Genomic DNA, 23,041 nt, shown 5'->3' on the forward strand with positions numbered 1-23,041 from the left:
TCGGAAGGCTGGAGGAGCTGGGGAGCAAGGAGGAGCACAAACCCCTGTGCTAACTGGAACAACCGTGCAAGAACAATTAGGGCAAGAGAGGCAGGTCACCGATCTGCTAGATTACTGGGCTCTCTGTTGACGGTCCGAAGAGGCGGGCTGGCCGCGCACCTGGGGCTGCAGCAGCGCTGCTCCGCGGAAGAAAAGAAGGGGCGGCTGAGGGCGGCGGGCGCAGGCGCGCACACCCGGGTCCCGCCACCCACCCCTCCGCAGCGGTCCGCCCTCTACCGGGGCGGGGAGAGCGCTCGAGGCGGGGCCGCCAAAGCCCGCCCCTCCTCCTGGCCGAGAGGGCGAGTGGTTGAGCGGGCTGGCGGGCTGCGCGGGGAGGCGGGGCGCGGCGGCGGTCTGTGTCTGCGCCTCGGCGGCCTCGGCGCTCTCAGACGCTCGGGGAACATGGCGGCGGCGGAGCCCGCTGTCCCGGCGCTCCCTGGCAGCGGCGGTGTGGGCACGGGGGCGCCGTCGGGCACGGTCCCGGTGCTCTTCTGCTTCTCTGTCTTTGCGCGGCCCTCGTCTGTGCCGCACGGCGCGGGCTATGAGCTGCTCATCCAGAAGTTCCTCAGCTTGTACGGGGACCAGATCGACATGCACCGCAAATTCGTGGTGCAGCTCTTCGCGGAGGAGTGGGGCCAATACGTGGACCTGCCCAAGGGCTTCACGGTGAGCGAGCGCTGCAAGGTGCGCCTCGTACCGCTGCAGATCCAGGTGAGTCCCGCGGGAGGGCCGCGCGCCTCGCTGCCCCTCCCGATTGCAGGCAGTCCCGGTGCAGTCCTCGTCCCCGCCCCTGCCACGCTCCTCAGGTGCCCGGAGCTGCCAGGGCTCCGGGCCCTGCGCACTTGGTCGAGTTGGAAGCGCCGTGCGGTTATCGCAAGCCCCGGGGCCGGCTCGGAGAAAGCGCCTGTCCGAAGGTGACAGTCACCAGCGGGGGCGTGGGCCTCCCAGCTGGTCGCGGCGTCCGCAAACGCCCCCACGTGTATGGACCTCTGCCGCCCGCATATGCTTTTGTGTGCCAGCCTCCTGCGTAACCAAAGAGCTGTGCAGTAGTAGCAGTGTGATTATTTTAATGGGTGATGCAGAACAACAGAGAAGAGATTGTCGGGGGTATTGGCATTAGGCTTTGTTCCCGGAGTTGTGTTAACCAGTTGCGGAAACACAAACTTTAGTAGTCAAGCCGTTTCTTCTTGCTCTTCCCCAGCTTTCGCGTCTTTGGGCTTAAGCATCTCCTCTAAAGTGAAACAACCATTTGCTTAGCCTCCTAATAACTGCCAATTGATTCTGTCGAATACATCTGAGTTGCCTACATTGGAAAAGCCCTTTGATCCAGAACTGTAATACCCTCTTTAAAACTCAATTTAGGCAAGATCATGAATTCCTGGTCCTGCAGACTGAGAAAAGTTATACCTGAGGATTATTCCAGAGTTTATTATTTTTATGTTTTTAAAAACCGTGCTCTCATACCACACAGGCCCATCTCCTGTCCCCCTCCCCTTTTATATCAAAGGATACACTGGAGAATTTATATTTTTGGAAGGAAAGAATATAATTTATAATTTAGGTACTACACCATCCATATTTTTTTCTTTAGCTGAAAAAAACTGATAAGTCATTTCTTTGGAAGACCACACCTGAAAGTGGGCTAAGAGAGTAGAAAGAATTTTGATATTCAAGTGGCATTTTCTGAGGATCATTCCCTATTTTTTTTTTCCAGCTGTAGTTGGAGGATGAATTGGTGATGTTTCCCATCACCCCAACACTCATTCCAGGAGAGTCCAAACTACACACTTTGATCTGTGTGAAGTTCTAATATTCAGTAGTCTATAGGATTTTACTGTGCACCCCTGGAGAGCCTACTAGGGGTAATCTGATTCCTGTGGATTTGCCCTGCTGCCTAGATGGAGAATTGCTTAAGATTCCTCATTCTTATGTCTTTGACAGTTTTTCTGCCCGATAGCTCCCTGCAGCCCTCCTTGTCAGTTTATTTAGATTACTGCTGCCAGAATACCCAAGATGTTGGATGCACCTTTGACAAATCCACTTACAAGGCAAGACTCCAAAAATTGAGGAGGTCTGGCGCTACACTGAGGGTGAAGGCTTCTTTGTGAAGCATTTCCTGTTTTCCTTGGGAGGGCAGGTGGTGGGTTCTTAGCTAAGATAATGCTGTCCTGAGCTAGCCTCTGAAGTCTGTAAGCTTTATTTCCCTCCACAAGGTATGATTTTTATATTTTGAAAAATTTAAGTCCTCGATCTGAAACTCTTTTTAATTAATGTTTTGGAAATTATAACATCAGTGTATGTACGGGAAATATCCTACAAAAGACAATATATAATTCATGTCACTTGAGGGCTGTTCAAAAACGTTTTATGTAATTTTTAATTAATTTTTTGTAGTGATCTTTGAAATAACAATAATTCAAACAAAATAGCATTACTCTGTTCTATCTGTTAAAAAGGTTATTTTTTCTCACTAAACAGTCCAAAATTCTTAAAACATCAGTCATATATGTTTATACTTTTAATGTATTTAAAAATATTTTTCTCTTATGTTGTCTCATTTTAGTAGTCATAATACTTTGATTTTTTTAGCCAGGTTCCTCTCCCAGCATACAAGTAGATAATAGCAAGGGATATTATGCATAGATACAGGCATCATATGCCATATATACCTTTTGATACTTTTTGTATTTATATGAGGTGATCTTTATCTACACAAACGTAGTGTGTGTGAATATACTCTTGATATTTCTATACTATATTTTGTGGAACCCATCTGTATCATCATAATGACATGGACATCTTATGGCTAGAAGAGACCCTAGAGTTCATTCCACAAATGTTTTAGGGTCCAACTTTAAGTAAGTGATCATTGCCAAGAGAATGCAAACCTGGATTCAAGGTTTAGATACAATCTAAATTTTTCCTTTCACAGAAGAGCAGAACATATAAAGGTAAGGAATTTAGGAAATTGCTCAAGATCACATATCGTAGCATTTGCAAACCACACATAGGTAGGTCCTGAGTTGACATCTGCCATAGCATTCTGTTTTCATGCTTAAATGAGGATATTGAACAGTCTGGATAATAAGCCTCCAACTTGAGCTTTTGTTTGTTCATATGTCTTGATGCTGCTCATTGTTCTTTGGAATAAATGCCTGTCACTTAGAAAGACTCAAGGTGGCCATCAGGGTGGGCATGTTACCTGGGATGCAGAGATAAAGAGCACAAGTTCTGCCATGTGTAGTCCCTGGTTTAAATAATAGGATTTATTATTTCTCCAACCTAGTTCCTGGACCCTTTGTGGCCCTAGCTCACATTCTGGAATTTATAGGATCTGAGACCGTCTTATACTTGCTGTGAATGCTGTGGCTCGTGACCTTGTGAAACACAGTGGTTGCTTGTGCCACTTTGCACCTGTGTTTGATAGTGGTTCTCTGGGAACTGATCTTTAAGGCCTCCGTTGCTAGTATTAGGCTATGTAATTTTAGTGTCTCCTATGCCTCAATATTCTGTCAAAGTTACTGAGCATCTGCTGACAGTTCAGGTAGCTGAAGATGGGGTGTTTCATGCATGGTTTATGTGTCTGCAGCTTTGTCAGATGCTTCATGTCTGATGAATTTAGAGATGCAGAGGACAGAATGTAAATGAGAGGATTGTATAGTAGGAATTTAGGTCATTTTTATGACTTACAAGTTTTAATTTTAAAGGCATTTTCCAAGTTTAAACTAATGGAAACATTTAACCCTGGAATTTCCTATAAATTGGTGGTCATTTCACTACCAGTCCATTTTTAACCTTTGACTAGGGAAGGCAGAGGTTAAGCAAAAGACAGGAGGAAATGGGCATTGTGAGCAAGATGTCAGTAAGGAGATTTTGCTTCTGTACATGGAAGGGAAGATTTTGGCAGGAGAAAAGGACTTCCTTGTCAAGGTTATTTTGACCTTTTTGCAAAATGGTTAATTGGGGAGGGATGTGGATCCAGCTTTCATGTACTCAGAAATTTTTTTTTATTAATATTATGCTACATGGGAGCACATCCATTTTATAGCCAGAAGAGACGATAGAGTTTATAGTGAGAAGAGAGGAAAGACAGGGTTTGGAAAGAAGAGGGGAAGGAATCTGGTCAGCCTTTGCTTGCTAGTTTGAAGATGGGAATTTTAAATTATGGGACTGAAGCTATAGAAGCATGATGGGAGATGAGCTGTTCCTCAGAAATCTGGGGGCCATTGTGCTGCCAGGGGCACTGAAAGGAGACAGCTGGATCCTCAGGTTGTGGTATTGTCTCCAGTCCATTGGTTTGATGAGTGTGTGTATATGTCAGAAAAATTAACATTCCAGTATAATACCCAAAACATTGTGTTCTTTTTTCTCTTTGTAAATACATTAGAGGTTACCTACAAATAAATTGTATTTGAGAATGGGAACTATGACCTGCATTTGAAAGTTTTTTTTTTTTTAGCCAAGGGGAAACCTAATGTAGATTTAAATGTCACTGTGATCCTGGGCTCTGACCAGCTTCACCTTCACCCCAGTCTGAGGCATAGTCTTAAGAAATATCTCAGTACTCAGCTCTGAAGTGGGAGGAGATAGCTGGCCTTTCCTGGGGCGTTAGAAAACTTCAACTTTGATAAACTGGAGATACACTGTTATGCCAGTGACATCAGTGCTCATGGTAGGCACATATGTTGAGAAAATAAGAAGGAAATAAAATTCTCTTCCTGCCTACATGAAAGGGCCCCAAATCTGTTTTGTCAGGAACAAATTTTATAATAGTAAGTCTACTTGGTGACATCTGGACATCCACTTTATAAATAAATCACTTTTCTAATTCTGTAGACTAAGTTAACATAAATTATGTGGTATTAGTATTTCTCTATAGGTTTCTAAAGGGATATTATTAATAAATATATTTGACTTCATTAGAAAGTATGTTTTTTTTAAACATTGATTTAGCTGAAGATTGTAGTGTTTCATAGTGTTTTAGTCATGTTTATGATGGATTACATGAAGCTTGTTTGATCCTTGAAATAGCCTTAAAAGTTAGATACTGTTTTTCTTGTGATGCTGCTAAGGAAGGAAACAGCCTCTGGAGATGTTAATGATTTACCTAAATTCTATTGAAGTTGGTGAAATTGAAATTTGGACTCAGATTCTAATGACCTGACCTGTGCTTTGTAGAGAATGCTTGTAGGTTGGGGAAGACACCTCACAGCCCTCTGTTGTAAGTGAGTCAGTACTGGAGAAGGGCCTTCCTGTAGTTGTGGCAGTCCATGGGAAACACTTGGGAGTGCAGTACTGATACCCTTCCTACACTCATTCAAGAAAATCATTCCTATTTTCTGACTGTAGTAGACTACCATATTTTTTTTTAAAACATCACATTTTTAAAAAACTTTAATCCTAAATGTATACAGACTACTCAGTGTAGTAGTTTGCTAGGGAGCTGCTATAACAAAGTACTCCAAATTGAGTGGTTTAAACAGCCGAAGATTTTTTACAGTTTTGGAGGATAGAATCTGAGATCAAGTGCAGCAGGGTTAGTTCTTCTGTGAGGAAGACTCTTTCATGCTTCTCTCTCAGCTCTGGTAACTCGCTGGAGATTTCCATTGCTCCTGACATATCACTCCAGTCTCTGTTTCATATGCATAAAACATTCTCACTGTGTGCATGAGTGTCTCTGTGTGCCAGTTTCCCTTTTGATAAGGACACCAGTCATATTGGATTAGGTGCCCATCCTACTTCAGTATGACTTTATCTTAGCTAATGATATCTTCAGTGATCCTATTTCCAAATAAGGTCATTTTCTGAAGTACTAGGGGTTAAGACTTCAACATGTGAATTTTGGGGGACACAAGTCAACATATGACACTTACCACATATTACTTTTATGGAGGGAATGAGAACTGGCATCACTAAGGTAGGCTACCTACTCTGTGTGGGATCTGGGCAAGGTAGTGCAGATTCCTTGCAAGTGTAGTAGCCCTTGTTGGAAAATGGTCAGAGTACATGCAGTCATGAAAAGGGGTAAATAGTGTCATAGCAGGAACATGAGTCTTGGAGTTGAAAAGTCTGTTGAATATTAAACCAAAGGTTAGATCCCAGCTCTGAAAACTCTTAACATGTTGAACAGAAGTTTATACTTGAATTTGGTCTTTTAAACTCTTGCTTGATGGGGCCATTGACTATGATCAACTTTTTATATTTAAAAATATATCTTTTTATATTTTATATATTTATATTTTATTTGTTTATGTGCAGGAATATACATAGATATATAGATGTATGGAGGATACATACATATATGTATTTATATGTGATTCTTCATGCTTATTGAATATATTCATATCTGTAATTGCAACACTTAACTGGTGACTACAGGTTCAAGTCCACTTTAATTTGCTGCAGCAAGAGTGGCAATCTTGCAGTTGCAACATGTCAATGTTTGACTGCTTGTAATTTTGGTTATCTGAAAATTCATAAGTTAAAGTAAGAAATCCCTAAATTGTATAGAGTGCTATTATTGTAACAACAGTATGTTGGAATTTGTGTGGGGAGTAGAAAGGATTGGTTAGAATTTTTTGTTTTTTTTGGGGGGGTGGGGTGGGGTGGGGGTTGTCTCAGGACTTCCTTTCTGGCCTATCAGGTATGGAAATTATTGAAAAAGTAGCATTTTTCCTCTGACTACCATAGCATTGGGAGGCTATTATTTTTATTTTAATAACTTTTTATTTTATATATTCTATATATTTAATTTATATATTTTGCTTTAGATTTGTATTAAAATTAAAGAGATAATACAGAGAGTTCCTGTGTGCCAGTCTGCAAATTCCTTTATTAACATCTTATTTTACTATGGTACATTTGTCACAACCAAGGATCCAACATTGGTATGCTACCGTTAATTAAATTTCACATTTTATTTAGATTTTACTAAGTTTTCCCTAATGTATTTTTTTTTTTTTTTTTGTTCCAGGATCCAGTATAGTATACCAGTTACATTTCTATGGCTCCTGGGATTTGACATTCTCATTGACTTTCATTGCTTTTTAATGACCTTGGGAGTTTTGTGGAATTCTGGTCAGATATTTTGGTAGAATGTCCCTCAGTTTGGGACCATCTGAAGTTTTTCTTGTGCTTTTGACTGGGACTATGGGATGTTGAGAGAAGATTGGGAAAGCCGGTCTCATTGCATGTACACTTTATCAACATGACATCATGAATTAGGTTAGTCACGATCATCTAGCCAAAGTATGCTGTCAGGTTTCTCCTGTTTGTCAGGTAAAGTTACTCTTCCCCCTGTATGCTCTGCTCTTAAAGAAGCAAATTACCAGATGCAACCCTGTTCAAGGGAAAGAGGAGAGGAACTAGGCAAGATGGGCGTTTTTGATGCACAGAATCTTAACTGGTCATGTCTGCATGCAAGTCTGCTTTGTTGCTGTATTTTCTGTGCTTGCTTTGTTTACTGAGAGTTCCTATTCTAAAAGGTTTTATAGGGTGCTGGGGATTTTAGGGCTGCATTTTCTGACATCCTCAATCTGGATCTAATATGACATATACCTGATGTGGTCCCCACATAACTCATAGCTAAAATGAGATACAGGGAAGCACCAAGAAACAAGAACCCTCAAAGACCACAGCTCTCTGAATAGTTAGGATTTCTGGCTAAAAAAAAAGGATTTAAATTTTTAACTTAAAAATATTTTAGTCTTTTCCTATTGTAGTCCTTCTGAAATTTTATATAATTTAACATATAATGAGTGTGCTAGAAGGATGTTTTCTTATTTTTTATGTTGTAACAGTGTTGTTTTCCTTCACCTAAGGCCTAGACTACAATGGAGTTTGAGCTGCTTTTCTTGGATTTTGAATCTTTTCTCTGTCAACTATCATTTTTTGCTGCTCTTAGTTTGCCTCCCTCTAGCAGTTTGCTTTCTAATTTGCTATTTATATCCTTCTGTGAATTTAGAATCCAGACCACTAAACTTGCTAGGGATGTACACAGACTTAGTCTGGATAGGCTGAGATAGAATGTGAGAGCTGGTATTCCAAGCAAGTGTAAGCTGTAAGCATGTTAGTGAATGGCCACCAAGCACTTATGTTAGTGCCTGAGAGCTTTATTTTGCATACTTGCTGGCAAGAAGAATGATAAGATTGACTGAGTTGTGTTAGTATAATTTCAACAAGGCCATTTGCAGGCATACTACATTATATAGTGTTCTCTAATCACATTGGGGATGACTAGGAACCCACAGTGCAAGTATATAAAAAAAAATATGTAGATTTTTCAGTTGAGATTTAATGTTTACTGGAAATTTAAAATGCATAGTCGTAAGTACTGATTGCCTTTTAAAATAGTACACTAAATACACAGATTGGCCTCTTGGCAGTGCTTATGTATGCACATCATATTCATTGCTTTTGAAAATGACCAAAGTGGAGGCATAATTCTTCCATTAAGCATGAAGGAAGGAAATAGCCAATGCTGGCGTATGTAACTGAAGATGTTTGAATATTTAATTTAATAATACTTTATTGGCAAGGTAGAAAAATCCTACACATAGTGTTAGAATGACAGATGGCTCTCATTCTAACATGAATTTGGCAGATTATATGTGGTCAAATCAGTACACATCCTATAGACTAAGCACCAGTGGGAGATTAAAGTGCTAGAGTCCCACGGACAAGGGATTAGAGAAAATCGAATGCAAACCGATTAAAACAGCCATAGCATTAAGGATAAAAGATTTGTTTTAATGATTCATTTAATTCATAAAGGAATTGTTTCCTGAGAGTCAGCTGCATGCAGAGACACTAAAGTAGAATCAGGCAGCACTGGTGGTAAAGCCACCAATGTGTAAATGGCACACAAACTTCTCTAGGAAATTATTAATAATTGTTATCTGTGGGTGTTTTGGGGGGTGCAAAATGAGATAAGAGAGGAATTTTAAGGGGTGCCTTGTAAGAATGGTGGTTCATTCAGGACCAGTGAGATTAAAGTCTTGTATTCTGCAGTGAATTCTGCTTTTTCAGTAGATGCTTATTGTGCTCAAATTGTTAGAGAAGATCATTGAAAACCTTGGAAATCTAATATCCAGTGTTGCTCTTAATTCTTTGATTTTTTTGATTGTGATAAATACTTTGAAGAATGCAGATATCAAACTTGAGTCTGTCCCTCTCTTGGTTCTGTGCAGTTCATTTAACAATGGTGACAATGGAATTTTAAGGGGTGCTGTATGTGCTTGGCATCATTTCATTGCTTTTTTTAAGGGGTGTTGTATGTGCTTGGCATCATTTCATTGCTTTATTCTTAAGTTAAAAATTACTCTTAAGAATTGCATCTGAGGTCTGGCATTGTAGCCCAGTGGTAAAGTGCTTGCCTACAATGTGTGAGGTACTGGGTTTCATCCTCATCACTACGTTAAAATAAATAAACAAAATAAAGGTATTGTGTCCATCTACAACTTAAAAAAAAAAAAATGTATTTGAGCCAGGCACCATGGTGCATGCCTATAATCCCAGCAGTTTAGGAGGCTGAGGCAGGAGGATCATGAATTCAAAGCCAGCCTCAGCAGAAGTGAGTTAAGCCACTAAGTGAGACCCTGTCTCTAAATAAAATACAAAATAGGACTGGGAATGTGGCTCGGTAGTCGAATGCCCTTGAGTTCAAACCCTGGTACTCCCCATCCCCCACAAAAATATAATTTCATCTGAGCTTATCTATCTTGACAGCAGTAATTTTGTATTTGCTCTGAATTTGTTTATGGAGTGCATGTGTTTGTGTGTCTTTAGTTTTTAATGTTTCATAGTCTCTGCAACAGATTATTTTGCTCTTTTATCCTCTTATTTTCTTTACACAGATTAAGTTTTTTACTTTTTGTACTTACAAGCAACACCATCAAATTTAAGCTTTTTATATTATGAATTTTTCTGGTTGTAAAAGTAAAATGCTTTTAAATAATACTCAACAAATGTGTTTAAATGAGATTTGAAAAATAAAGTATTCGAAAAAAATTAACAATAGTTTAGTTATGTAACCATTGTTGATGTTTTTATATATTTCACATTTTCTCATTATTGGAAGACTATTGAACTATGCTCTTTTTAAAGTTAACATTATACAGTGAGCATTTCTGTTTAAATGGAACCAGTTCTTTGTGTGTGTGTGTGTGTGTGTGTGTGTGTGTGTACACACTCAAATATGTTTTTTAATTGGCTAAAATGTTTTGTTATGTGAATGTGCTAAAGTTTGTTAACCTATTTCTGTATTGTTCATTCTGGATTTATTTCTAATTTTCACTATTAATGGAATTCAGAGAATTATCTATGTGGAAATATTGGGTTTTTTTCCTCCATAATTCAGATAATTTCTTTTAGATAATAGATAATACTTGTAGAAATTGACTTACTAGGTCAAACAATAGAAGCACTTTTCTTCCTTTCTTTATGTCCATTGCAAATAAATGTCATGGTTTAACAAGTCCTAAATCATTGTTTTTTCTTTTTTCCTCAGCTCACTACTCTGGGAAATCTTACACCTTCAAGCACTGTGTTTTTCTGCTGTGATATGCAGGAAAGATTTAGACCAGCCATCAAGTATTTTGGAGATATTATTAGCGTGGGACAAAGATTGGTACACTTATTTATTCATTTGCCGAAATGTGATATGCATTCATACATATGCTCATGTGTATATTGCTAATTCTTTTTGTGCTTGGTTATTTTTTCAGTTGCAAGGTGCACGGATTTTAGGAATTCCAGTTATTGTAACAGAACAGTACCCTAAAGGCCTTGGAAGCACTGTTCAAGAAATTGATTTAACAGGTGTAAAACTGGTACTTCCAAAGACAAAGTTTTCAATGGTATTACCAGAAGTTGAAGCAGCATTAGCAGAGATTCCTGGAGTTAGAAGTGTTGTACTATTTGGAGTAGAAGTGAGTACCTATTATATTTGGGCACAATATCATTATGGAAAACTCGGTATTTTCAGAATGCAGGTTTATTATAGGATACCTTGTAGGTAGTAACAGTGATGCAGAGTAACCACCACTTATTAAACATTTCACTATTTGCATGGCACTGATCTGAATACTTCATAGCAGCAAACTCATGAGCTAAGTATTCTTACTGTTCCAGTATTATGAGTAAGGAAACAAAATTACAGAGACTCAGTATAACTTGCCCAAGGTCAGACAGCTAGTAAGGGATGAGGCTGGATTTGAATCTCACCTGACTGATTTGTAGACCATGCTTTTAACCCCTACTTTTTAACTACTACATTCTTACCAAAGGATTATTTTTATTTATGTGTTATAAGATTTCACTTTGGTCATATTTTTATGCTAGCAAAATCTTAAAGGTCATGTAATTTGTTTTTCAAATTTGAATCATGTACATACTCTTTTAGATGAAAAAAATACTCATAGGTTTCTAATGCTGATTTCAGTTGATTTATTACTTTTTTATATACTGAAATTTTAAAAATTATAAAGAAAACTATTAAAACAATGAAATCAAAATAATAATTGAATATGGTTATGATATTTGATAGTAAGTTTTTTGCTAGTAAGTTTTATGGGTTTTAATAATAGAAGTATTATTTCTACTATTAGATGTTCATTTAGCATTTCTGATGTTTCTGGTTCAATAATGACAGTATAGGAGAAGCCCATTTGTCATACCAAATGCTGTTGCTTGATTTTGTACATTTATTTTTTCTTCATCACAATTAGACATGCTTAATCAAAATTGGCTTTGAGTAGTCCTCTGTGGCTAATTTTAGTGAGGCGTCAGTTGATAATTCTCCAAAGCTGTCTTGTCATATGAAGATGAAATTGACATGTGGTATTACCGAAATCTGCTTTCATTTGTTTTATAATTTGGTTATTGTTGGAGTATGTTTTTACTCTATATTCTCTGATAATCAATTGTTACAAGTTACTATTTACAAAGATAGTATCTATATAATAGGATTGTCTACATAATACGATTGCTGATGCTATACACTGAGTATCCATTCCTGATAGTATCCATTCCTGATTTTACAAATGATTAAACCCAAGCCAGAGATGCTGAGGTATACTCAAGATCATCTAGCTAATTAAAAGTAAAACTAGATGTGGAACAGGTCATTACATTCATAGTGCTCTTTCTGCTTTATCATATTGTTGTATGTTTACCAAATACTTTTTGTTTGCCATGTTTTTAAATTTTTTTTATCATAATTTGTTTTGACTTGAACTACCTCTATGACGAGGTATCTTGTAATAATTCAGTTTTCCCAATACTTTTTGACTTTGTAATACATCAGACTCATTTTGTTGTTGTTGTTGTTGGGCACTTGGTATACATGCAGAAATAAATCCATATGCAAGTGGCACCAAAATTGAGTGCTAGTCAGCTATCTGAAGGTCACTCAAAGGATGCAGATGAAAATCTTCAAAAATTTTACACAAAACTCTTTAAGAATATGTAAGGGTTCCTAATATGAGAAACTGATAAAATCTAGTTCTTAACTTTTGCAGATGAATAAACCAAAGGCAGAGATGTTGATTTATGCTCAAGCTTACCTAGATAATTAGATGCAAAACTAAATATAGAACAAGGCCATCTTATGTGGTCTCTATTTTATCATGGTATCATACATGTGTAAAATAGTTTCTGGCTGACCATGTTATTACATAGGATTTTTTTTTTGCTTTCCTGCAAGACTCATGTATGTATCCAGCAAACTGCTCTGGAGCTCATTGGCCGAGGAATTGAGGTTCATATTGTTGCTGATGCCACTTCATCAAGAAGCATGATGGACAGGATGTTTGCTCTTGAGGTAATTGTCCTGCTTGAAAATAAGGCACTTATCAAGTTTTCCACATAAAGTAGGAATATTAAACATTAAGGATTAATGAAAAATTTACCTCTTAAATTTAAGCTTAGTCTGAGAATATCAGACTCATTCATTTCCTTTTTTTCTCTTTCCACATTTTTTATTGGTGCATTATAGTTGTGCATAAGGGTGGGCTTTTTGTGACATATTAGTATGTACACACTATATAACAGTATAATTTGGCCAATATCCATCCCCAGAACTTTCCCCCTCCCTCTCCATCTGCCATCCCAGGTCCCTTTCCTCTTCTGATCTCTCTTTGACTTTCATGAGGTCCCTTCCCTCACTCTCACCTTTCCTTTTTCCTCTCTGGTTTCCACATATGAGAGAAAACATATGACCCTTGACTTTCTGAGTTTGGCTTATTAACATAATGTTCTTAAGTTTCATTCATTTTCCTGCAAATGATATAATTTCATTTTTTTAATGACTGGATGAAACTCCATTATGTATATATGCACCACGTTTTTTTTTTAATCTATTCGTCTGATGGAGACATCAATGCTGGTTCCATAGTTTGGCTGTTGCAAATTGTGCTGCTGTAAATATGTGTATGCATGAATCATTGTAGTATGATGACTTTAATTCTTTGGGAATAAATACTAAGGAGTGCAATAGCTGGGTCATATGGTGTTTATATGCCTAATCTTTTTAGGAACCTCTATAGTGATTTCCATAGTGGTTTTATTAATTTACAGTCCCACCAACAGTGCAGAAGTGTTCCCTTTTTTCCACATCTTCTCTAGCATTTATTATTATTATTTGTATTCTTGATGACTGCCATTCTGACTGTTGTGAGAGAAAATCTCTGTATAGTTTTGATTTGCATTTCCCTAATTGCTAATGATGTTGAACACTGTCATATATTTATTGGCCATTTGTATTTCTTTCTTTGAGAAATTCATTTGGCATTTGTTAATTGGGTTATTTTTTTGGTGTTAATTTTTGGGGGTTCTTTATATATCCTAGATGTTAATCTCTGTCAGGAGAGCAGCTAGCAAAGTTTTTCTCCCATTCTGTAGGTTCTCTCTTTACATTCTTATTTGTTTCCTTTGCTGTGCAGAGCTTTTTAATTTGATTCCATCTCATTTATTAACTCTTGGCATTTTTTCCTGCGCTTTAGAGGTCCTATTGAGAAAGTCATTGCCTGTGCCTATCTGCTGGAATGTTGACTGTATATTTTCTTTTAGGAGTTGCATAGTTTCTGGTCAAATTCCTAGGTCTTTGGTCCATGTGAGTTATTCTTGTGCAGGTTGGGAGATAAGAGTGTAGTCTCATTCTTCTACATAAGAATATCAATTTTCCTGGCACTATTTGTTAAAGAGGCCTTTCTCCACTGCATGATTTTGGCGCCTTTGTCAAAGATCAGATGACTGTAGATATGTGGAGTTTTCAGACGCGTTAATTTCTAGAGACTATTATGCACTGACAGGTGTTTAAAGTCTTACCACATATCCTATTTTATATTTCGTTTCCTCCTTGGAGTTAGATCTGTAGTGTTGCAAAAAGTTCTTTTCCCCGTTTGATTGTTAACTTTGCTCTAGTTTGTTATACATGGGCTAAGAGATTTTCAAGAAGCATAACCTGAACTGTCTAGAGATTTAGAAACGGCTCACTTGGGTTTAACTCAGCCAAGATCTAACTGAATACTAGGGCAGAACAGGCCCAAGTCAATTTAGCCTTATATTAGATTTCCTCAGACTTAAATTTCTGGGGCTAAGAGGTGTTTCACTGACTGAACACCACTCACATACAGAGTTTTATGGCTTTCTAGCATGAGAGCATTATGATGTCCCATTGAGTCAAGGGATCAGTGATTCTCAACATTCCTAATATTGGTCTTAACCTAGCATTTTCTACTTGAAGATGGTTGAAAATACCACAATGGGAAACTTTCATTTCATAGTGTGTATGTGTATGGTGTCTCTTTTATATTTAATTCTGATTCTCTAGTGATTTTAGAGAAATATACAGGTAGATTTAAGTTCTGACTAGGAAATATGGGAGGTTTTTTGTTTTTTGTTGTTTTGGGTTTTTTGAGGTCTTCCAGTGTTTGGTGCATGTCCCATGAACAACTTCCCCTATAGGATTGCTGAATCATCTCTGTAGTCTAATGTGTTCTTCACGGTGGTAAACTGGAATACATGAAAAGGGAAGGGCTAGGCAGCAGGCGGGAAAGAGAAGATTAAAGGGAGTAGGGAGGGCTAAAGTGGAAATAGACCCTGGCTGGCAGCCTCAGTTGACTTAAGGCCCTGGTTGGCCATCCCTTCCCTCTTATTCCTCTCTTATTCCTAACGCGGTGAGTCCTGTATTAGGACTCAATAGGTATAAATAGTTTAATTTATTTTTAAAACTGTTTTCAAGTCCACTGATATTGTGGATTTGCTGGTAGTTATTAAGTGTTGTGTATTCCAATCTCAGCAAATACCTGTAAACCATCTTAGTCTTGAGTCAATCAGCTTCTACTGAAGTTTCCATAGAGACCTGGGTTTATACACTTGGTCTGTCAGGTCCTGACCACCTCATCAAGTAGCTGTTTTCATGTGTACATGAACTTTATTTTCATGCTGGAAGTATTTAAAAGGACTCAACAATAACAAAACCAGAAGATACAAATAAAATGAAACTTTCCTTATCTGTAAAGAAATTTCAAGGACTTTCATGTCTGAAATTACATATCCATTCATATATGTTTCTTAGCCATGTCTTTATCATGGTTAGATAAAGAGTTAGATTAAAAACATTGTCAGTTAATTACCATCCAGACCTCAATCTTTGACAGGCTGCCTGTCTTCTCAGTGATTAGGAGTATAAACAGTGGGGCAGTAATGTAGGTTTGAATGCAAGGATGGCGTTTCATAAATTTGTGTCCTTGAACAAATTTTGTGAACTCTGTGCTTTAAATGTCTCATTGATGGGGAGGAAGTAATAATAGCAACTAATTGGTAGCAATAATGTGAAAATTGAATGAGATCATGTGTCCTGTTTTTTTTTTTTTTTTTAAATCTATTGTTGTTATTTGTTGCTGGCTTCATGAGGTTAGTTTTACCAGAAATATCTATCTAAGCATATGAAACCCAAGACCCCAAAGGGACTCATTCTGAGAAGTTCTAGAAGGGAAGGAAAATACTTGTTGTCTGTGGTAGATTTTAAGAACCTTCCTGGGGTTCAAATGTTGAGATGGTTAAAGGGAGAAAAATCATAGAGCAGGTCACTGGTGATGGGGACACTTACCCAAATTGCAGAATTTTCCTCTTGGTCTGGGGATACTTACCCAATTGCAGAATGTTCCTCTTGGTCTTATTTTGGTGTGGATGTGATACAGTTCATCCCTAATTTTTTTTGAGAAATTTTGTCCTTGCCTCCCACCATTCCACTTCCCCATTTTTTTCTCTAACTCACTCTGAAAGTTAAAATAGCAATGTGGCTATCTCCTCTTTTTCTCTATTCCTTTAGAATATAACTACTTATAATTCCTGACATTATCCATATTGCTTATTAAGATTATTATACTAGTAAGATTTATAGTTAGCAAGTCTCAGAGTTCTTTATTCAATAATCGATGTTTTCAGGTCTGGGGCATTGGAATCAGATCACTCTGTGTGGTTTGGGCTGGTGGTGAAAAGAGCGCAGGGACATGAAAGGAATTCTTTCACAAAGTGGGTGGGGATTGTGGACGGCTCTATGACCTCAAGGATCCTCTTTCACACTGGAAGACAAGAGAGAGAGTGTACCCAGAACCCCCCCTATTTATTAGGGAAAAGACATTCAATAGAATACTCTACCCAAATAAGGCAGGAGATAATGTTTCAAGGGGGTGGGGGGTTTGCCCAATCCAGAGCTGACACACTTCTTTGCCGAGCAAAGGTGAAGGCCACTTGCTTTGCACAGCGCATGGCGTGTGATGCCAGTCCAATAGCCCCTTTACTCAAAGCTAAGAGGGGGTGCTTGGCTCCTAGGCATGGTGGCCTCCCATAGTGGACCTCTTGCCTAGCATACATGAGGCCCTGGGTTCAGTTCCCAGCACTATAAACCATCCATCCATCCACCAATCAAATGCCTCCTGAGTACCTGCCATCTGTCAGGCATTGTTTCTTTCAACTAATAATTAATTATACAATAAATCTACAATAAAACAGGATTAGATCCTCACTTGAATGTGGATGTGCTTATACTTCTGGGTAGTTTTTAGTAATGTTAAGGAATTTGGTGGGCTTATCCTTCCCCTACACCTTCTTTCATGACTTTGTGTACTTTCATTTTGGGGTTTGTGTGTCAAAAACCTTTCTTTTTCTTTGGCCTAGCTGGACTGTTTTACAAATGTAAGGGGAAACTCAATGCACATTTGCCGAGGGGAGAGTAGGGCTGGAACCCTGTTATCAGGTGGTGCCCAGGAATCTGCCACGTACATCCAGAACTGCCACTGCCTTTCTCTGCTCAGTTGCCCTCAGGCTCCTCAAGGCAGATATTGTGCTCAGGTCTACCTGCTGGAGCTAAAATCTATGCTCTTTGCTCTCTGCCACAGCTTCTTTTAACACAGGTTCTTGGCTAGATTAAAAACCGGATCAATACTGGCTACATCTCAGTCTCCATGCCAGCTAGTCTTGTGTAGGTGTCAGTTTACCCAAACATATTTCTGTGATGAGCATCCCAGCCTGCTCCTGCCCCTATATACCCTGACTCTGAGCATCTCTGAGAATCATCCTGGCAGAATGGAGTGGGCTCTGGCCAGTGGAGCGGAGCACTAGAAAGCTGCACATCATCCATAGGCTCTTTCCTGGTCGCCAGCTATCTTCCTTGGTCCTAGAAACTGTTTCCTTCCCTTCCTGCCTCATTAAGGAACTAGAATCATGAGTGGGAGCTGACCTTTGTTGACAGTGTGGCTCTGTGTAAAATGCTTTCCCAGACACTGAATGTGTGATTCAGGCAGTCTGAGTCATTGGAAGTCCTTTGGTTTGGCAGTGATCGATAGGCAAGGCAGGGCAGACACTGGCTGGATGAGAGCTGGGCTAGAAGAGCGGACATTTAGTGGTGTTTCTCAACATCAGACTTGTCTTATATTCTCTGCCTTTCTGTCTGAAGGAAGCAGAAGATGTTTTGACATTGAGTTTTGATAATAATAATCAGTTGATTAAACATCAAGAAGTAGGAAATTAGAGTTTCCAGATCTTTAAAAAAACTTACACCTGGATTTGTCTGACCTCAAGAAGGGCACCCATGGGCCTGCTTCTTCCCCACTTTCTGCATAACTCGTTGATGTATATATATATATTTTTTTTTTAGTCTGGGCAGCCACTCTGCACCCTGTTCTATACTGGCTGTTGAGAGCAGAGCTTGCTTTCTAAGTAGGTTATGGTTTATAGTCCTTTCTGTGTCCTTGGGGATAAAAAAAGAGGAGTCTCTCAGTGGAAATGTTGGGTCTGTGGTTGCATGATTGTCTGAAGGAAGATTTGTATACTCCACAGGGATGTCCTGGCTCTGCCAGTGCTTCCTCCTTTACAGAGAGAGCCCCAGTTGGGTCTTTCCTCTGATTTGCCTAATGACTTCCTCTTCTGTGGTTCTTAAAGTGGATGCTTCCTGGGATGGCAGTTTGCCTGCTTTTTTCCCAGGGTTTTTGATGATAAATCCATGCAGAAAATGAATCTCTGCAATGGAATCCTCCCTCTGTTCCTCTTTCTACCTTCTTCTCCCCTTATTTTCTGTTCTTTTGCCCTCTCTCCCTTTGCTCCCCTCTCCCTCTTCCCCCTCCTCGAGATTTCTTTCCTAGTTATTACGATTGCAAGGGAACAGTTTGTCAAGGGCATTCTTTGACCTGTCAGGGAAACTTTATACAACCTTAAATTTTATACTCTTGTTTAGTGATTCTGAAATGTTTATGATGGCAGCAGAGGTGATGGCTCTTTTATCACCCCAGGGGATACATTCTTAAACCTCTCACGGGGCTCTTTTCTTCTTCTGCCAGTTATCTCAAGACAGGGCAGCTCTGACTTATGAGAAAAACTGTCAGATGTTTGGGGGCTGAAAAATTATGAACCCTCATTTTAATTCTTAATAGTAGTTTGCAATTACAGACTTTAGTTATATGAAATGGGATAGTTAGTTGGTAATGAAATATTTTAGACAGCAACAGTAATATCTGTGGCACAACCAGTGTTACCCATCCTCTCTGCCATTTCTTTTTAAATAAATTGCTACCACATGCCAGGGATGCCAGACATAAGTACTAATACACATCATAATCTATTTTGTTATCTCATATTATTTGCACAGTGGGAATGTGGACAGAGGCACCTCTTTTTATCTCAATGCTGGAAATAAAAATTGAAGAGTTTAATGAATATAGGAGTAAAACAAAAATAGTTCTCATTTGATAGAGTGAACAAATGAATGAGAGATGAAGCAAAAATCTGCAAATAGTACTTAGGAAATAGCAGCAATGAAAGGTGTTCAGATAATCAATGATGAAGTTCCTCTTGCATTAACCTTTTATATGTTTTATAGCATTAGCCTCAATTACTCTCCTGTCCCTGCACCAAAAGGTTATAACAGTGTCTACCTGTTTTCTTTTACTTAGTTTTAGTCCATGTTACTAATATTGAGAAGAATAACAATGAGTTTGTGGTATGGCTGGTTTTGAAAATTTTGCCCATCGCTGAATTTGCTGGTTTGGTCAAGGACCATGGTTGTAATAGAGGACACTAACTATTGTGTCCTGGCACACTTTTGCTGTTTTCAAAAGTGTTCATCGTCACACTGTCTTCTCAGTTGTGCTTATTGGTCTATCTTTTCTCTTAAAGCGCCTTGCTCGAACTGGGATCATAGTGACCACGAGTGAGGCTGTTCTGCTGCAGCTGGTCGCAGATAAAGACCATCCAAAATTCAAGGAAATCCAGAATCTCATTAAGGCGAGTGCTCCGGAGTCCGGTCTGCTGTCTAAAGTATAGGACATTTGAAGGACTGGTACCCTCCTCACCACCAGGTGAAGGATTGTAAGCCCAGACAAGCTCTTGTTTCTACTAAAATTAAAATGTTAAGTCAAAAATGGCTCCTTCTTTGTGGCTCTTAGTAACACGTAAGCGGCTAGACTACTTGGTACTGGCATTTAGTTACCAATGTCAAAGGCTTCAGGTGCTGCCCACCTTCTTTTTCCTTAATGTGCTTTTATTTATTAAAAAAAATACAATGGAGGTGCCTGTTTTGTCTATATTGTATACACTATTATACCTTTCAAAAGTGCACACTCTGGTGAAGTTTTCTTAAATTGTGCACTTTAGAGAAAAAAAAATATGTATTGATGATGATTTGACTTTTATATTATTGTAAGATGTATGTTATAATGTTAAGGTGGATTCAGGGCTTTCACATTACAGGTCAATTGAAATAGGATTATTATACATGAATTTAAAAAGAGGACTCTGGTTCCCATTGTCCACTTCTCATAATGTTATTGAATTACTTATTGAGTGAGTTGCACTGATCTAACCAGACCAAATTATGTTGAATAATTATTTGTCTTGATTGATTGTACTGATTTTCTCATTCTGATCCCCACCACTAATTCTCTTTTCTTTTTTTTTTTTTTTTTTGATGAAATCTTTTATCAAGAAAGATTCATTGTGTCATTGCTTATTTTATTTCAATTTTGTAAACAGATGGAATGGTTTGCAATGCCATATCATTAATGGAGTATGTTTTTAACATCTCTTTAGTATGACTTTATCTGAATTGTCTTTTCAATCATCTTGAGTATACCTTTTAGTAGGGACAAACAAGATTTAGCAGAAAGTTAAAGGGTGGGTAAAAATGTAGCTTTAAAATATACATTTTCCATTTCATATTTTCTCTGCCTACCCTCCAAATGTGGTTAATGCAAAGGCATCAGTAGTGATTGGGAAGTACTAATTTTGCAGTCATTGTTACCCTTCAATAAATTTATTTTTATCAAATACTTATTTTAGTGTTTTAAAATTGTTTTTTTAACACTGTGTGAAATGTGGAACAGTGTTTTTATATTAAAGTAATTAAAGAAAATGTATTATGTGAATGAAATTATTTTGTCCCCCATAAGATGGCTCTGTGAGTACTAGTCCATGGATTCTAATATTTATTCAAAGGTAATAAAACTTTGACATTTATAATCTTTCAGCTCATGGGCCTTTTAAAGGAAAATTCTTTGCAGGTGAGAGCAGATGGATTTTACTGAAGGACCTTTTCATTAAGAGCAGTAGAAAAAATTTTTTTCCCTTTTGTTCATGTTAACAAACAGCAGCTGAGCATTCTTTTTGTCAGTATGTTTAAGTATGTCTTCCAGATATTTGTGAGTCAAAAAAGAAGAATTAAAGATTTCTACATGTTTTAAAATAGCTTTTAATACTTTTTTCCTTTTTTAAAATTTTTTATTGGTTCTTTTTAGTTATACATAACATTAGGATTCATCCTGGCATAATTATAACAACATGGACTATAATTTGCTCTCATTCTGTTCCCAGTATTTTCTCTTTCCTCTCCCTCCTTCCTCACTGTTTCCTTCCCTGTACTTCTCCTGATCTTTCTGCTATTTACTTAGTTGTTTTCTTTTCTTTTTAAATTAGTGTCCTGTGGACATACACAATGGTGAGATTCACTGTGGAGTATTCATTTATGCACATAGGAAAGTTAGGTTTTTAATAAATTTAGTGCTTCTCAAACTTTAATTTCAATGCAGATTATCTGGGGGTCTTGTTAAAAGGCTGGCTCTGGCAATTTTTGCATCCCTCTCAAAACACACAAACAAACAAGCAAAAAAACCAACCCAAAAGCAAACAAACAAAAAACATGTCCAGCAATCTCCCACCAGGGTTAATTAGAAGGGACCACACTTGGAGTAGAAGGATTTAACTCATAAACAACTGTTTCCCCCATTGCTCCCAGGCCTATCATGTCTCAACTGATAATGCTTTGGTGGTGAAGCCTTCTCACAGCTGAAACCAATTCTGTAACCTGGTATAACTAGTTTCTTATGGCTGTTGTAACAAATTGCCACAAATTTTTTGTCTTAAAACAATAAACTGTTATCTTACAGTCTGTAGGTTAGAAGTTTAAAGTGGGTCTCTTTGGACAGAAATCAAGCATGGTGTTGCAAGGCTGTGTTATTTTCTGGAGCCTATGGGGAGGATCTGTTTCCTGCTATTCTCTGCTGCTGGAATCTGCTCACATATTTTGGTTTTTGCAGCCCTGTTCCTCCATCTTCCAAGACAACAAAGGAGGATCTGGTCCTTCTTAGTCTCATCTGTCACGCTCTTCTCCCCGTCTCCCTTCCTAGCTTAAGAGCTCATGTGATTTAAGGTCCACTGATCAGCAGCCTTATTCTATCTGTACCCTCAATTCAGTTTTGTCCTGTGAAACATAGGCTCCAGGGATTGGGATGTGGACATCTTTGGAGGCTGTTTTGTAAGACACATTTGCCATGGAGTGATTTAGTATTTTATTTCGTTTTATCATTTGTCCTGTTTCCATCATTTCCATTTGAAGCAAGACCCTTGCATTATCTATATTTATCTAGAAACACTTTGTACCTCCTGAGTTTTAAAGATGTACTATGTGCTGGGCATAAAAAGATGCCCCTAAATACTTATCGTGTGACACAAAATCAGACATATCATAACCTTTCAGTAAATGTGAATTGAATTATGTCAAAAGTCCAAGAATGTTAATACAGTAAAGTTCAGAATAATTTAATTGTGAATTCTGCCTTCTCTCATCTTTTTTTGTAGATAATGCCAAGAAGGTGACAAAGCTTTATTTTAAAGGAAAACTGAATTGATTTTAATATATTAGCCTTGAAATTGGAAGCATCTGTGTAACTTTGTAGGATAATGAAATTCTTTTAATTGACAAATAAAGAACTGGAGAACATAAGTAAATCAGTAGTCTTGTGTGTTGAATTGCTAGGAGGCTGGGGGCAGGATCAAAAGGCTTCACTTATTGAAATGCTCAAACATCGTTGTAAATTTAATCTAAAATCAAAAGTGATAACTTATTCCAACCAGGACCAAACACCCTGTTATAGCTATTAAATTATTCAATTTCTCTATTTAGAATATTTTCCCTTTTAAAAAAGTTATTATTTGGTAAATATGACTTTAT

General features: G+C 38.1%; 1 protein-coding gene across 1 annotated transcript; it reads left to right on the forward strand.

Moving 5' to 3' along the window:
* Positions 1-388: 388 nt before the first annotated feature.
* Positions 389-22,818, forward strand: Isoc1 (isochorismatase domain containing 1). The gene is made up of 5 exons (XM_027949375.3): positions 389-750; positions 10,547-10,666; positions 10,764-10,967; positions 12,743-12,859; positions 19,714-22,818. The coding sequence occupies exons 1-5, from the start codon at positions 442-444 to the stop codon at positions 19,858-19,860; spliced, it is 897 nt and encodes a 298-aa protein (XP_027805176.1). The 5' UTR covers positions 389-441; the 3' UTR covers positions 19,861-22,818.
* The last annotated feature ends 223 nt before the right edge of the window (positions 22,819-23,041 follow it).

This window comes from Marmota flaviventris, chromosome 5, assembly GCF_047511675.1.
Source record: "Marmota flaviventris isolate mMarFla1 chromosome 5, mMarFla1.hap1, whole genome shotgun sequence".
Classification (NCBI taxonomy): Eukaryota; Metazoa; Chordata; class Mammalia; order Rodentia; family Sciuridae; genus Marmota; species Marmota flaviventris.

Coding starts and splice junctions, on each gene's coding strand:
- Isoc1 (XM_027949375.3), top strand. CDS start 442: ATGGCGGCGGCGGAGCCCGCTGTCCCGGCGCTCCCTGGCAGCGGCGGT. Junction 10,667..10,763: donor TTAGCGTGGGACAAAGATTG/GTACACTTATTT, acceptor TTATTTTTTCAG/TTGCAAGGTGCACGGATTTT. Junction 12,860..19,713: donor ACAGGATGTTTGCTCTTGAG/GTAATTGTCCTG, acceptor TTTCTCTTAAAG/CGCCTTGCTCGAACTGGGAT.